The sequence below is a fragment of the Cydia fagiglandana genome, chromosome 20, assembly GCF_963556715.1.
Source record: "Cydia fagiglandana chromosome 20, ilCydFagi1.1, whole genome shotgun sequence".
NCBI classification, from domain to species: Eukaryota; Metazoa; Arthropoda; class Insecta; order Lepidoptera; family Tortricidae; genus Cydia; species Cydia fagiglandana.
In genome coordinates, this window is record NC_085951.1 from 9,089,470 (window position 1) to 9,102,911 (window position 13,442).

The following is a 13,442-nucleotide window of genomic DNA, read 5'->3' on the forward strand; positions in this document are numbered from 1 at the left end:
ATTTGCGCACATATCTGTTGAATCATTCGAGGTAAAAGATAAGATAAACGTATAGGGTAATTCGTCAAATACTGGCCACCGGTTAATAATTGGCCACCCTAAACTAAAAATGAATTCTATTCACCTATAAACAGAATTAATTTTAGTATAAGGTGTAAATAACTGGCCACCCTCCAATAACTAGCCACCTTATACTAAAATGAATTTTGTTTATAGTTCTTATAAGTTTGTGTTTGTTTGTACAAGCCTTTACGAGCTGGTGTGATAATTAACTCTTTTTTTGAACATGACAGACAGAGATGTAGTGCATAATAGTTTTCATCGTATTTTCTCGGAAACGTTCGTATTTGTTATGCTACTCCAGTCAGCCACAGTAACTTTTAGTACCGAGACTGAAAAAGCAAGACACATTCGTACGTTTCCGTGAAAAAACAGAAAATAAAATTGTGCACTACGAGTACATCTGTAGACCCAGTCGTGAGAATGCTTTTGTAATGCGGTTTGTTTTCGTAATTATGTTCAAATTATCTCATATCATATGGAATGGAAACCACGCCACGCGTTACTCATTGATTATTTGACGTAGCCTTGATTACAATCTACACAGTGATATGATAGGTAAACAAATTAGTTATATTGCGTCACTGTGTGCGATTTGTATCAAATAATCCTCCCTTTTTTTTTTAATGGGAGGAAAATCCGTTATGGATACCTCCGCACCGCAGGGACAGCGCGGAGGTTATGTCGGACTTTCACCGACTAAAAACCTCCCAGTAGTCCTTCTCAGCGCATTTCGGACGGCTCTGGGATCTCCAGTGAACGCGCCAGTGCCGTCCTAACGCTATGCCTCTTTGAGGGTCCTCTCCTTTTTTTTTTGGTCGCAGTCCCTAGCTGCGACCGTCTCCGACCCCTAGAACCCCTTTTAGTCGCCTTTTACGACAGGCAGGGCCGTAGGTAGGTAGGGCAGGTAGGGCGTAGCCGTATTCTTACGCCCGGGCTACAGGGCGCATCAAATAATCCTCCTAGCCGTTAATGCTGCAATGTCGGCTATGTTGAAAAGAGTGTGGACCTAGATCAGGACCAGGACCAGGACCTGAACCCGGACCCGGATTCGGGCTCGGACCCGGACTCGGACTCGGACCCGGACCCGGACCCGGACTCGGACCCGGACCCGGACCTTGATCCGGAAAACCCCTATGATACCTAAATTAAAGAAACCACTATGATTCGCTACTAGAAAAGTGCATGGGTTAGGTTAGGTTAGGTTTAAACTGCGATCCTCTCAGAACCGAACTGCTATCAGAAAAGTGGGTTAGATTAGGTTAGAACTGCGAACCTTACAGAAACAAAATGCTACCATAAAAAGGTGACGAAGTGGATTAATGATAGGTACTATAGCGTTTGATTTGTTAAATACCAGTCAATACTTTATATGGCATTACAAACGGTTTTAAAAGTAGTTTTTTTCTTATTAAAGATTATAATAATTTCATTTCTTTTGCATAAAAAGTGATACATAATAAAAGTAATTTACCAACATCTGGCATGTAAAATATATACAAAATATAATCAATTTAATTAATCAGATAGGTATGATTGTCAAGAGATCTAATGCCCGATTAATTAGTCTTATCTTATTCAGTGGCTCTTTGTTATAGTTATCATCTTCCTTTTAGATATTTTTATATTCATTTGTCGCCATTCGATATAACGGAGCGGCCAAGGTGTTCACAATATTCTGAACACGCATTCTAACGCCCTGACTATACTCGTACAGGCGTGTTCAGATATTTGTGAGCGCCTTAACCGCTCTGATATATCTGATGGCGACTGTACATAATTATCTATTTATCTTTTAGGTCATGGTATCACCAGGACAGATCAAAGTATTAGCACAAGTTTTAATATTATCCCTTTACATTAATCGAACAATGTATGAGAGGAAAGCTTTTATAAAGAAAAGTATAAAGAGGTTTTTTCTATCCTTGTTAGTCCTCGGAATAGAATTGATTTACAGTAGAGTTAGACCAAGATAAGTCTGCAATGATTTTGATAGCATGCACACGTAGTGCATGTGTTATTTTAAACGTCAAACTTCTATGAAATTATTACGTATAAAATAACACTTGCACCGCGTATGCTACCAAAATCGTTGCAGACTTTTCTTGGTCTGGCTCTAGCCTCAAATCCAACATCAATTGTATAAAAAAAAATGTGTAAATATAATTTTCTTAAATCATTTTCAAAATATATTTTTTTTTGGCGAGATCAAAGCAACACGACTCCGCTGGCTTGGTCACCTGGAGAGGATGGGGGAGGATCGTGCTGTGAGAAGAGCGTATGTGGGGCACCCGGGCGGAAAACGTCCGTCTGGGCGTCCCAGATACCGCTGGAGTGACGAAGCCCAAAAAGACCAGTCCGGCCTCGGAATACCCAACTGGCGTGAAGTGGCGCAGAATAGGGCAGAATGGCGCTCTCTTGTGTCAGAGGCCAAGATCCTCTTTGGGTCACTGAGCCAGTGATGTATGTATGTATGTAATTTTCTTAGGGAGCCTCATACCTACATGTTGCCCATTTCTTAACATAATATATATTATTTAAAGAACTACAAAAAATACTGTCGCTTTATCTTATCAACTAACACCATAACAAGCACTGATTTCAAAATATTATAAAAGCTGGTGCTATATAATCAATTTGGGCATTATCTTTAGGTCATTGAAATTATCATATAAGATATAATATTTGTAAAATAATTGAATGTAATAAAATGCAGTTTCATAACGGTGATGTTGCGGAAAATGGAGGAGCGACCGCTGATTCCTACCATGTTGGGCATGTGCTTTTGGATTTCTTCAATCAACCCGAAGATTATGTTTGGCAGGTAAGAATATTTGTAGGGCTCTATACCTAAATAAAAGAAGACCTTGGGCCAAATTCGACATGTACATCTGTCAGATTTTGCATCCACGTCAAATTAACAGTTGATTTTATTGCATGTTGATTCTATCAAGTGTTGATTCGATCAACTATGGATAAAATTATTTGGTTCAACCAAAACTCAACTCTGAACTCGGGGTGGTTCGGTTTGGTTTGGTTGTCACCTAACTGTGGATTGCTAATATAAAATTTGACATTGTACCGAAGCATTTGAGAACTTTTGATTTTTTCCACATCAACGGAAGATCAACACGATAGGTACCTTAAACGTCGCTTGTCGAATAGGGGTCCTTATCTACAATTACTTCAACATCGGTGTCCCAAGATGGGACAATATGACGACACCGATTGTCGTATGCGTGGCGAAGAGGAAGATACAGTAAATCACCTAATGTGTAAATGTCACGCCCTCGCCGGACAAAGGATGAAGGACTTTGGAGCAGGATATCTGAAACCAAGGGAAATCAAAACGCTACCCATAAGCTCCATCAGCGCATGGAGATGGTGGAAAAAGCTCTTGAGTACCTAGTTGACTATCTTTCCTAAGGGGCTAATTGCACAAAAGATCCCATCGGCCGAAGTGTATCAGTGGGCAAGGGCCCCCGAAAATCAAGATATGAAAAGATACAATCACTTTAACCGTCTTTAAACGTCATATAACTAGGAATATATGAACAGAAGTGACCTAAAGAATACCTAAGTTTAGACATAAAAAGTTTTCTGTGTGCAGAAAATGAAATTTCATTAGTCCGGTTCCTCAGTTCTTTCAAAACATTTTGCGTAATAACAGTCATTACACTATTTCTCCTCTGTATTGCAGTCATAGTGATCATAATATGTATGTTGTCCTTTTAGATCGATGCAGGGACTGGCGAAGTTGAGAACAAGTCATCGGTGAAGTCCCGTTCCATACAATTGGCGAGATGTCTGAGGAACGCCGGCTTTAAGCCGGGTGACGTGATCGCCGTGTCTGGCATCAACCATCTTGATGTGCACATCCCTTTCTATGCTGGATACTTTAATGGACATCCAATAATGGGAATAGATCCATCCTATAGATACGGTAGGAATATTCTAGAGATAGAGACTATCTTAGTATCTTGCTAAAGTCAAAGAATATTGCTGATATATATTTCCGCAATATTAAGTTAGCAAGGCCATCTTATCTTCCGAATCAAATCAAAAGTTATCCAATTTTCATAGATTAGCCTAAAGCTATATTAGCTAAAATATTTTTTCGTACTAATAAGAGCCACCTGCTAGATAACATTCAAAAATTTCGATATAAAGGAAAAAAAACAAGGTTAATTAAATTATTTTCCTAATCATCGAAATTTATTGTATTTAACTTTGATTGTATTTTGTACAGATGAAGTAAAGAGACTATTTGAAATAGCTAAACCAAAAGTGACGTTCGTCGAAGTGAGTCTCGTGGAAGAATACGAAAAAGTCATCAATGACCTTGGACTAGATACGAGGATCATAACATTCGGTGACAGCGACAGATCTTTGGCCAAATTTATAAAGACGTACGATGATGGTGCGCCGGACAGCGATTTCAGGTTGGTACATGGATCTCCATAATTATTATCTAATGATGATAATATTATATATTGACTTGACTTTGACTTTGACTTCAAGGGCTGATCGAAATAGAGGGCCCGATTCGGATTTTGAAATAGATATCTATTAGACATCACCAAGATATGATAACGATATGTTTAAGATCTAACCTGTCAAATTTGACATTTGCGCGATTCTGGAGATACTCTTGAACGATTTCCACAGGATATGACTTAGAGATCCAATTCACATCTAATTATATATCTTACTCTATCTAACGTAAAAGTGACATTGGTTGTCCGAATTGCGCTGCAAAAGAGAATTAGTTGATATCTAAACTATAACGTATCTAGAATGGATCTAGTACGTGTCGTCTCTTGTGAATATCTTGAAGTTCGAATACGGCAGAGAATCACGAAATAGAAACAATAATTTATACAATGAACATCGTGTTCGCTCACATTTTTTGTGGCACTCTTTATTAACTGATAAAATTACTATTATTAGGTATAAATTAAATCATTATGCTAATGAATCAAAGTCAGATTATCTAGAATATTTATTGATAAGATTTAATTTGATTATAATACCTAATTAATTCCTTTGAAGAACCGAAAACTGAATGATACCTATAAGAAAGGTATTTCCTTACTGCGCAATCTCATACGAATACTATAAGATTTTTCCTAAGTACATAGGTTCCTCTAAATCTTTCAGAGTGGCCACTTTCGATACGAGCAAGGTGTTCGCGTGGCTCGTCCTAACCAGCGGAACCACGGGACTCCCCAAGGTCGCTGCCTTCAAGCACTCTGACATTATCACCATGATCAAAATCAACTCAGTCATGAAAGACAAGTAGGTACCTTGAGCCAGAAAATTGTCACTTAGTTTGAGCCCGACACACACTAGCGTCGCCCGAGCGTCGGCGTCTAATCAACTCTATGGGCCCGATTCGGATGTTGAAATAGATATCTATTAGATATCTTTTAGACATCACCAAAATACGATAACGATATGTTTAAGATCTAACCTGTCAAATTTGACATTTGCGCGATTCTGGAGATACTCTTGAACGATTTCCACAGGATATGACTTAGAGATCCAATTCACATCTAATAGATATCTTGCTCTATATAGCTCTTGCTATCTAACGTAAAAGTGACATTGGTTGCCCGAATTGCGCTGCAAAAGAGAACTAGTTGATATCTAAATTGTAACGTATCTAGAATGGATCTAGTACGTGTCGTCTCTTGTGATTATCTTGAAGTTCGAATACGGCAGTATGGATGTATGTTGCTCGAGGCACGGCGCGGTGACACCATTTTCCATAGCGTTGACTAGCCGCTGACGTTCGGAAGACGCGAGTGTGGGGGGCCCGTAAGGTCAAAAGATTTTAATAGAGCCGTCATAATTATGGTAATTATATTTTTATTATTATTTTCAGAGAAATGGCACCGTTTATGCTTCTACCGAGCGTGCAGTGGGTATCTTCATACGTAGCGACATTGTGTATGATTTTCGCAAACCAAATCAAGTTGCAGTCCTCGACACCCATCACCGTAGAACATATTATCGAAATTATTAACAAATATAAGGTAATTACTTAAGTAAAAGCCAGGACAAGCGACGTTTTCCTTTTTATCTGTGCCAGATGTTTTAAGCAGCTTCTTCTTCCTCGCGTTATCCCGGCATTTTGCCACGGCTCACATAGGAGCCTGGGGTCCGCTTGGCAACTAATCCCATGATTTGACGTAGGCACTAGTTTTTACGAAAGCGACTGCCATCTGACCTTCCAACCCAGAGGGGAAACTAGGTCTTATTGGGATTAGTCCGGTTTCCTCACGATGTTTTCCTTCACCGAAAAGCGACTGGTAAATATCAAATGATATTTCGTACATAAGTTCCGAAAAACTCATTGGTACGAGCCGGGGTTTGAACCCGCAACCTCCAGATTGCAAGTCGCACGCTCTTACCGCTAGGCCACCAGCGCTTCCTAATATTTATTTTGTTTAGCAGCAGGATGCTGCTTAAACATACAAATACACCCATCATTCAATGATTTGTGTAATGTATTTATCAGCTTCTTATTTTTAGGGTTCCGTACCTAAAGGGTAAAAAGGGACCCTATTACTAAGACTTCGCTGTCCGTCCGTCCGTCCGTCCGTCCGTCCGTCAGTCCCCAGGCTGTATCTCACGAACCGTGATAGCTAGACAGTTGAAATTTTCACAGATGATGTATTTCTGTTGCCGCTATAACAACAAATACTAAAAACAGAATAAAATAAAGATTTAAGTAGGGCTCCCATACAGCAAACGTGATTTTTGACCAAAGTTAAGCAACGTCAGGCGTGGTCAGTATTTGGATGGGTGGCCGTTTTTTTTTGTTTTTTTTTTTTTGTTTTATGGTACGGAACCCTTCGTGCGCGAGTCCGACTCGCACTTGCCCGGTTATTTAAATATACATATCATTCGATGATTTGTGGAATGTTAAAGAGCTGTTATTTTTCAGCCGGTTGCCGCGATATCAACTCCGCTAGTAATCAATGGCATCTTGAAACACGAGAAACATTGCGACATGACGTGCTTTAAAAGGCTCGTGGTCACAGCATTTGCCATTAACCCTGTAACCTTGAACCAACTGAAGGTAAGTTAACACTGAGAGTGAATGCTTAGAATGTCGGCATAAGCTAGATAATTTTGTCCAAGCAGTGGGCGCAGCAGCAGCAGAAATTCAAAGGTGTATGTGAAGTCCCCAATCCGCATTGGGCTAGCGTGGGGACTATAGACCAAGCCCTCTCGCGCATGAGAGGAGGCCTGTGCTCAGCAGTGGGACGTATATAGGCTGAAATGATGATGATGATGATGATGAGTGGGCGCAGCATGGTTCCATTTTTATCGTCTGTCACTATGGCCATGACTTTCGCACTTACAAACATGTTAGAACGTGACAGGCATGGTGTCAAGCGATAAAACCGTGCTACTGCAGCAGATATATCTTTATAATTAGGTACTGCTACTAATTGTCGCCCGAATATTATCTCAAATTTATCTTATCTTTTGAAATTATTGCCACCGATTGTCATTGTGTTATCGGGCATTTTATTATTTTTCAGGCAAAAATGGGACCAGGCGGCGAGGTGTGGAACCTACTAGGGCAGACGGAATGTTTGGGCGCTATTCTGCTGCCGGCTCCGAATGGTCCCCAGGGAAACTGTGGGACAGAGATGCCAATTAGACCTGTAAAAGTAAGAAATTATTACTATCATTCGTAACAGGCTTACTTACGTGAAAATAAAGTGAAAAGAGAAAAAAAAATACCAAATGTCCCCCAGAGAAAATAACTAAACGCAGCGTGCCTCGATGCAGTTGTATATTAAAGTATAGCGCCATGTACTTAGTTGCGTCGCATAACTTTTGGTTTAAGATATTAGTATGTTACTCAAATACTCACTAATCACACTGGCCAAAACTCACTAAACCATCATATTAACCGACAAACGGGTAGTTTGGTAAACTCAAAGTCAACTCTCGAAATCTCGAATAGCTTCGATCAGCTCCGAGAATCTCGGCCAAATTTGGCCGAGAGCAAAGACCGAGATCTCAGCTCGATTTATAGCCGAGAATGCCGAAACTGAGACCGACTCCAGATCACGGTCGGACTTTTGCCCCCATCTAATGAGGTCTTCGCTCACGGACTAGCAAGCGCAGCGTAGGACGTCCACCCACAAGATGGACAGAGGACCTTGTTAAGGTCGCCGGAAGACGCTGGATGCGGGTCACTTCCAACCGCTACGAATGGAGATCCAAGGGGGAGGCTTATGTTCAGCAGTGGACGTATTATGGCTGAGATGATGATGATGATAAATGAGGTCTTTGAGTGATGTGCTACACAAATTGAAGTTACTTTTTTTACATGTACAGACGAGTTCATACTAGATTCAGCTTTTGTACTTCGTAACTTATACGTAACACTTTATAATTTGCAGCTGGTAGATACAACAACTGGCCAAGTAATCACAGAACCGAACAAGGTCGGAGAGCTTTGGACAAAGGGCCCAAAATTGTCAGTAAGTACCATGAAATAATTAAGTGAACCATAATCAATTCATCACTTACATCTTCAACATATCAATAGTTCTACTATTTTGGTGATTTGGGCTATATATAATATAGTCTCCACAAAAATCCTTAGTGGATTGGGGAGTTTACGTATAGGTACTACTCTGAATTTCGTTGCAGAAGTATCTACTTGTTCAGGTTAGTTTCCTCACGATGTTTTCCTTCATCTAAAAGCAAGTTGTATGCGGATACGTATCAGTCCAAAAATCTGTAATGGCTCCTCTACACGATGGGCCAGCGCCGGCCACTCCAAGGGACGCAGCCATGCGGTAGAACGAGATAGCCATATCACTTGCTCCCTCTAACGTATAAATGCATCCCTTGGAGTAGCTGGCGTTGGCCCATCGTGTAGAGGAGCCATAAAATAAAAGTACATTTGTGTTTGAGCGTAAATAAAAAAGCTTTGAAAATTTTGCAGCTAAGAAACTGTAAGATTTTTTTCGTTTTAAACACCTATAACATGATTACGTTTCGTAGGAATACTACATGAATCCAGAGGCAACAGACGCTGCGTTCTCGGATGGCTGGTTAAGAACTGGAGATCTGCTGTACAGAGACGAAAAAGGATACTTCTTCTACGTGGAACGGATATCCAGCTCCTTTAGATATCGTAACTATTTTGTAAGTCAATATAAAATAAAATAAATATTAATAAATAAATGTTATGGGACATATTGACAGGGAAACGTCTATCTTACATTGATCTGTTGCAGTATTATAAGTTGCAGTCATTGGAGACCAGACGCAAATGCTGTGACGCAATTACTCTTTATAATATCTGTAGAGGGCAGTTCAACAGTATGGAATTGCTGGAGCGGATACGGTTCAGAGTCCCAGCTCGATGCGGCTCGCGCTCTAATGCCGTGTTCTCAGTTCCCACCGCCTCTAGTAACGCCGGGTTGCGAGCCCCCTTGCGTCGTATTTGTAACACTTACAACAAAGAATTTACTTCCATCGATATATTCAATGTCACTAGGCCCAAATATCGCAACCAAATACTCAATATCCTCAACGGCCAACATAGTGTCCGTCAGTAATGTGTCGTCATCATCGCTACTATCTCTGCTGTCATTGTACTTAAAAAATATTGATCATATTGGTTGTCAGTATTTTCAACTTTCTTTATATTTTTCTTGTTCCGCCTAAATTTAAATTGTAGAACGTCAATAGCAAATATTATAACTCACATATGTATGGTCTACAATACTTGGTTAACTTGTCTGTAAAGGTAATACGTTTTAGTTAAGTCCGTTTATTTTAAGTATGTTTTAGTGAGAGCGTTTAAGGAAGTAAGTGTTCATTTCAATAATATATGTACCTATCAATGTAACCTATTATCCTGTCGCCTACTTCTGTTGTTTCTCCAATAAATTAAAAAAAAAAAAAAAATATTACACAAATTGAGTATACCCCACGGTAAGCTGAAGAAGGCTTGTGTTGTGGGTACTATATATATACTTAAACACATAGAAAAACAACCATGATTCAGGAACAAATATCTGTTTCATCACACAAATAAATGCCCTTACCGGGCATTAATTGGGCATTGGGCTTAGTCAATGTTTTAATATTTTGGTTTTAAAGTTTGCATGTAACAGTTATTCCTTGTGACGTAGGCCCTTGTCCTCTATTTCAAGGAAAGTAGTAAATTTTGCTGCTTAGCTAATAATATCTAAAGTCTTAAACCTCGTTACGTCGCGTCGATATTACATCTATTAATAATTATTTATGTTATCTGTTGGAGTAGTTACTCCAAGTCATACTAAGTTTACTATGGATAGTTCAAAGCGCGCTGTAAAACCGCATAACTTTGACTAGAGATGCACCGGATATCCGGTTACTATCCGGTATCCGGCCTATCCGGCCAATATTTTACTATCCGGCCGGATACCGGATAGTGACCTGCTATCCGGCCGGATACCGGATAGTAACATTGCTTGATTGCGAAGTAAACAAATTGGGTTTAAAAAACAGACACGGTCATAATCGTACTTGTTTATTATTTTAAAACAATTTAATCATTCCACTGACTTGCACGCGCACTCATTTCGAACCTAGAAATGACTCCGTGCGAACGTTTACTAGGAAACAGGTCAAACCTGCAGAATGCGCACCTGAAAAACCGAAATGTAGATATAGTTCCGCCGGCCGAATATCCGGCAGCCGGATACCGGATATTCGGCCAGTGTACAGGCCGGATATCCGGTATCCGGTATCCGGCCAAACAACTATCCGTTGCATCTCTAACTTTGACTTCTGGCTTTTATGTTGTCTCAGCATGCACACATGATGATCATCTGTAGGGCTAAGATGGTCGGTTTTTTATCATCTGTCATCATGCCTTAAACGTTCTAACAAGTAAGTGCGAAAGTGACGCATGACATGACAAGTGATAAAAATGCGACCATGATACCGCCGCAGATCATCATAAAGTGGGATAGATTGACACCATAAAAATCTAGTCAACATACGTATAACTTGTCCCCAGATCACACCCATGGAGCTAGAGCATGTGATTCAGGAGCACCCAGATGTGCTGGACGTGTGTGTGGTTGGAGTGCCGCACCCTGAGGATCACAAACACGCTATTGCGTGCGTCATACGATGCCCCGGCTCCACACTTACAGAGCAGGGCGTTAAGGACATCATTTCTAGTTAGTGTTCACTTTCACCTACTCAAGTGTTACAAGGCTGGTGATCCAGCACCCGGTTGTGTTGGACATGTGTGTGTGGTGGGTGTGGTGTGCCGCACCGTGAAGACAACAAACACGCTATCACGTTCGTCATGCGCCGCCCCGGCTCGACACTTACAGAGAAAGGCGTTAAGGACATAATTTATCTTCAGTATTAGTAACTTTACTGTAAAATTTCCGTAAATTATTTGATAACTATAAATATGATACAGCATAGAGGTACAAAACCCACTTAATATAGGTACATACCTTATCCAAATATCCATGTGTACTAAATGCACATACATTTCAGATATTGAATAAATAGCTTTTTAAATCCTAAGACCTATTAAAATTCATGTTCACGTAATTTTTTGCAATATTTATATGAGATAATTACTAATTAGCTTATCTAACTATTCTTGTACATTTCAGGTAAACTATCCGCTTACAAACAAGTGAGCAGCGTCATTTTCGTCGACAACTTCCCTAGAACAATCTCCGGCAAAGTCGCCAGAGGAAAAGTCCTAGAGTACGTCTTAGAGGTCCAAAAATTGGGGACATCCGAATGGCCGAGCTCTGGCAACACAAAGAAACTTATCAGTGCCTTCCAGCAGCTCAGTACTACGGGTAACACCCGATATTTGTCAAGAGGGCGACACTGATGAACCACTGAGGGTTGAGGGCAGAAAAGATCATTAACTGTAAGATAAATAAATGTAAATCACACGCTAGTTGTAAATATTTTATGTTAAATTATACTAGACTAATCAACTAACTAACTAATAATAACTAATAATGTTATATATAATTAATAATGTTTTAAAAGTTTTCTATTCTATATCCTGCTACCCCAAGGTTGTCTGGAAGAGATCGGTTACAGCGATAAGACCGCCTGTTGCTACCATTATTTACACTGTAAATCTGTTATTGTATTTTTCTTTGTGGTGCAATAAAGTGTATTTACTTTACTTTACTAATCTGTTGGGCTAAGATGGTCGGCTCTTTATTATTTGTCACCATGCTTGTCACGTTCCAACAAATATGTAAGTGCGAAAGTGACGTATGGCATGACAGGTGATAAAAGGCGACCATGATACCGCTTCTGGTAAAATTGTATTGAGACAAATTAATATAATGTTTTAAACTTTACCATCTTATGTAAACACTGTAAACCTATAATTTATGTGAAATAAATAAATTAAATTAAAGTAACTTACCGAGCCAAAGTGAAAAAAATTTACTAACACGCATCTACCTATAAGATACTGACAATAAGGTCGTGTAAATATATTTTTTGGACGCTGGCCTGTAGAGATGTTTTTGAACTAGACCGATCATCTCAGCTGAAAGATGCAGATAGTCATGTTACGGTAACGGGGACCATTGCAATGTTAATAATTATCTAATGTGTATATTATGTCCTTTTGATACAATAAAGATACAGTACTTAGTTAATAAAAACTTTTTACAAAAAAAAGAAAACCGACTTCAAAAAGGATGAAATAAAATATTATCCTTTTTAAGTCTATGCGTTACCAACTGATATGTTTGAAGTCGGTGCCAAGCCAACTTTTGAAGCATACCATGATTTTGGTGCGATTCGATAAGGATGTACGTTGGATTGCCTTACAATGAACGTACTTTCTGTAGGTACAGTCGACGTTAAAAATATGTTTACACTTTTCGTCTTATTACAAAGGAGTAAGGTGCAAAAGTGTATAATACATATCTTTGACGTCGACTGTACCTAAGAACACACCTCAGAACACACGATCAAACCTTCTTGGCACAGTCCGTACCATGTTTGTCGGCACGCAAGCGTGGGATTGGGACTGTATTTATTTCCCGTCTCTTATTCAGAGGACTACATTTCAAAATATAAAACAATTCAAGGAATTTACGTTCTTGCCAAATTTCACCTAAAGGGGTTCAGTTGTTTAGCCATGAAAAGGCGACAAAGAGGCAGACAGAATTACTTACACATTTATAATAGTTCTAATGGTACAGTTCTAATGGGATTTATAGTCATAAAGCTGATTATTTTTGACGGGTATTCTTTACTACTTGGCTTGGCACCGACTTCAAACATATCAGTTGGTAACGCATAGACTTAAAAAGGATAATATTTTATTTCATCCTTTTTGA

General features: G+C 39.5%; 1 protein-coding gene across 1 annotated transcript; it reads left to right on the forward strand.

The window, feature by feature from the left end:
• Positions 1–2,770: 2,770 nt before the first annotated feature.
• Positions 2,771–11,968, forward strand: LOC134674878 (uncharacterized). Its single transcript, XM_063533033.1, has 11 exons — positions 2,771–2,884; positions 3,796–4,003; positions 4,310–4,502; positions 5,221–5,358; positions 5,948–6,098; positions 7,013–7,147; positions 7,617–7,748; positions 8,490–8,570; positions 9,100–9,243; positions 11,111–11,276; positions 11,730–11,968. Exons 1-11 carry the CDS (start codon positions 2,771–2,773, stop codon positions 11,957–11,959), a joined length of 1,692 nt encoding a protein of 563 aa, XP_063389103.1. The 3' UTR covers positions 11,960–11,968.
• The last annotated feature ends 1,474 nt before the right edge of the window (positions 11,969–13,442 follow it).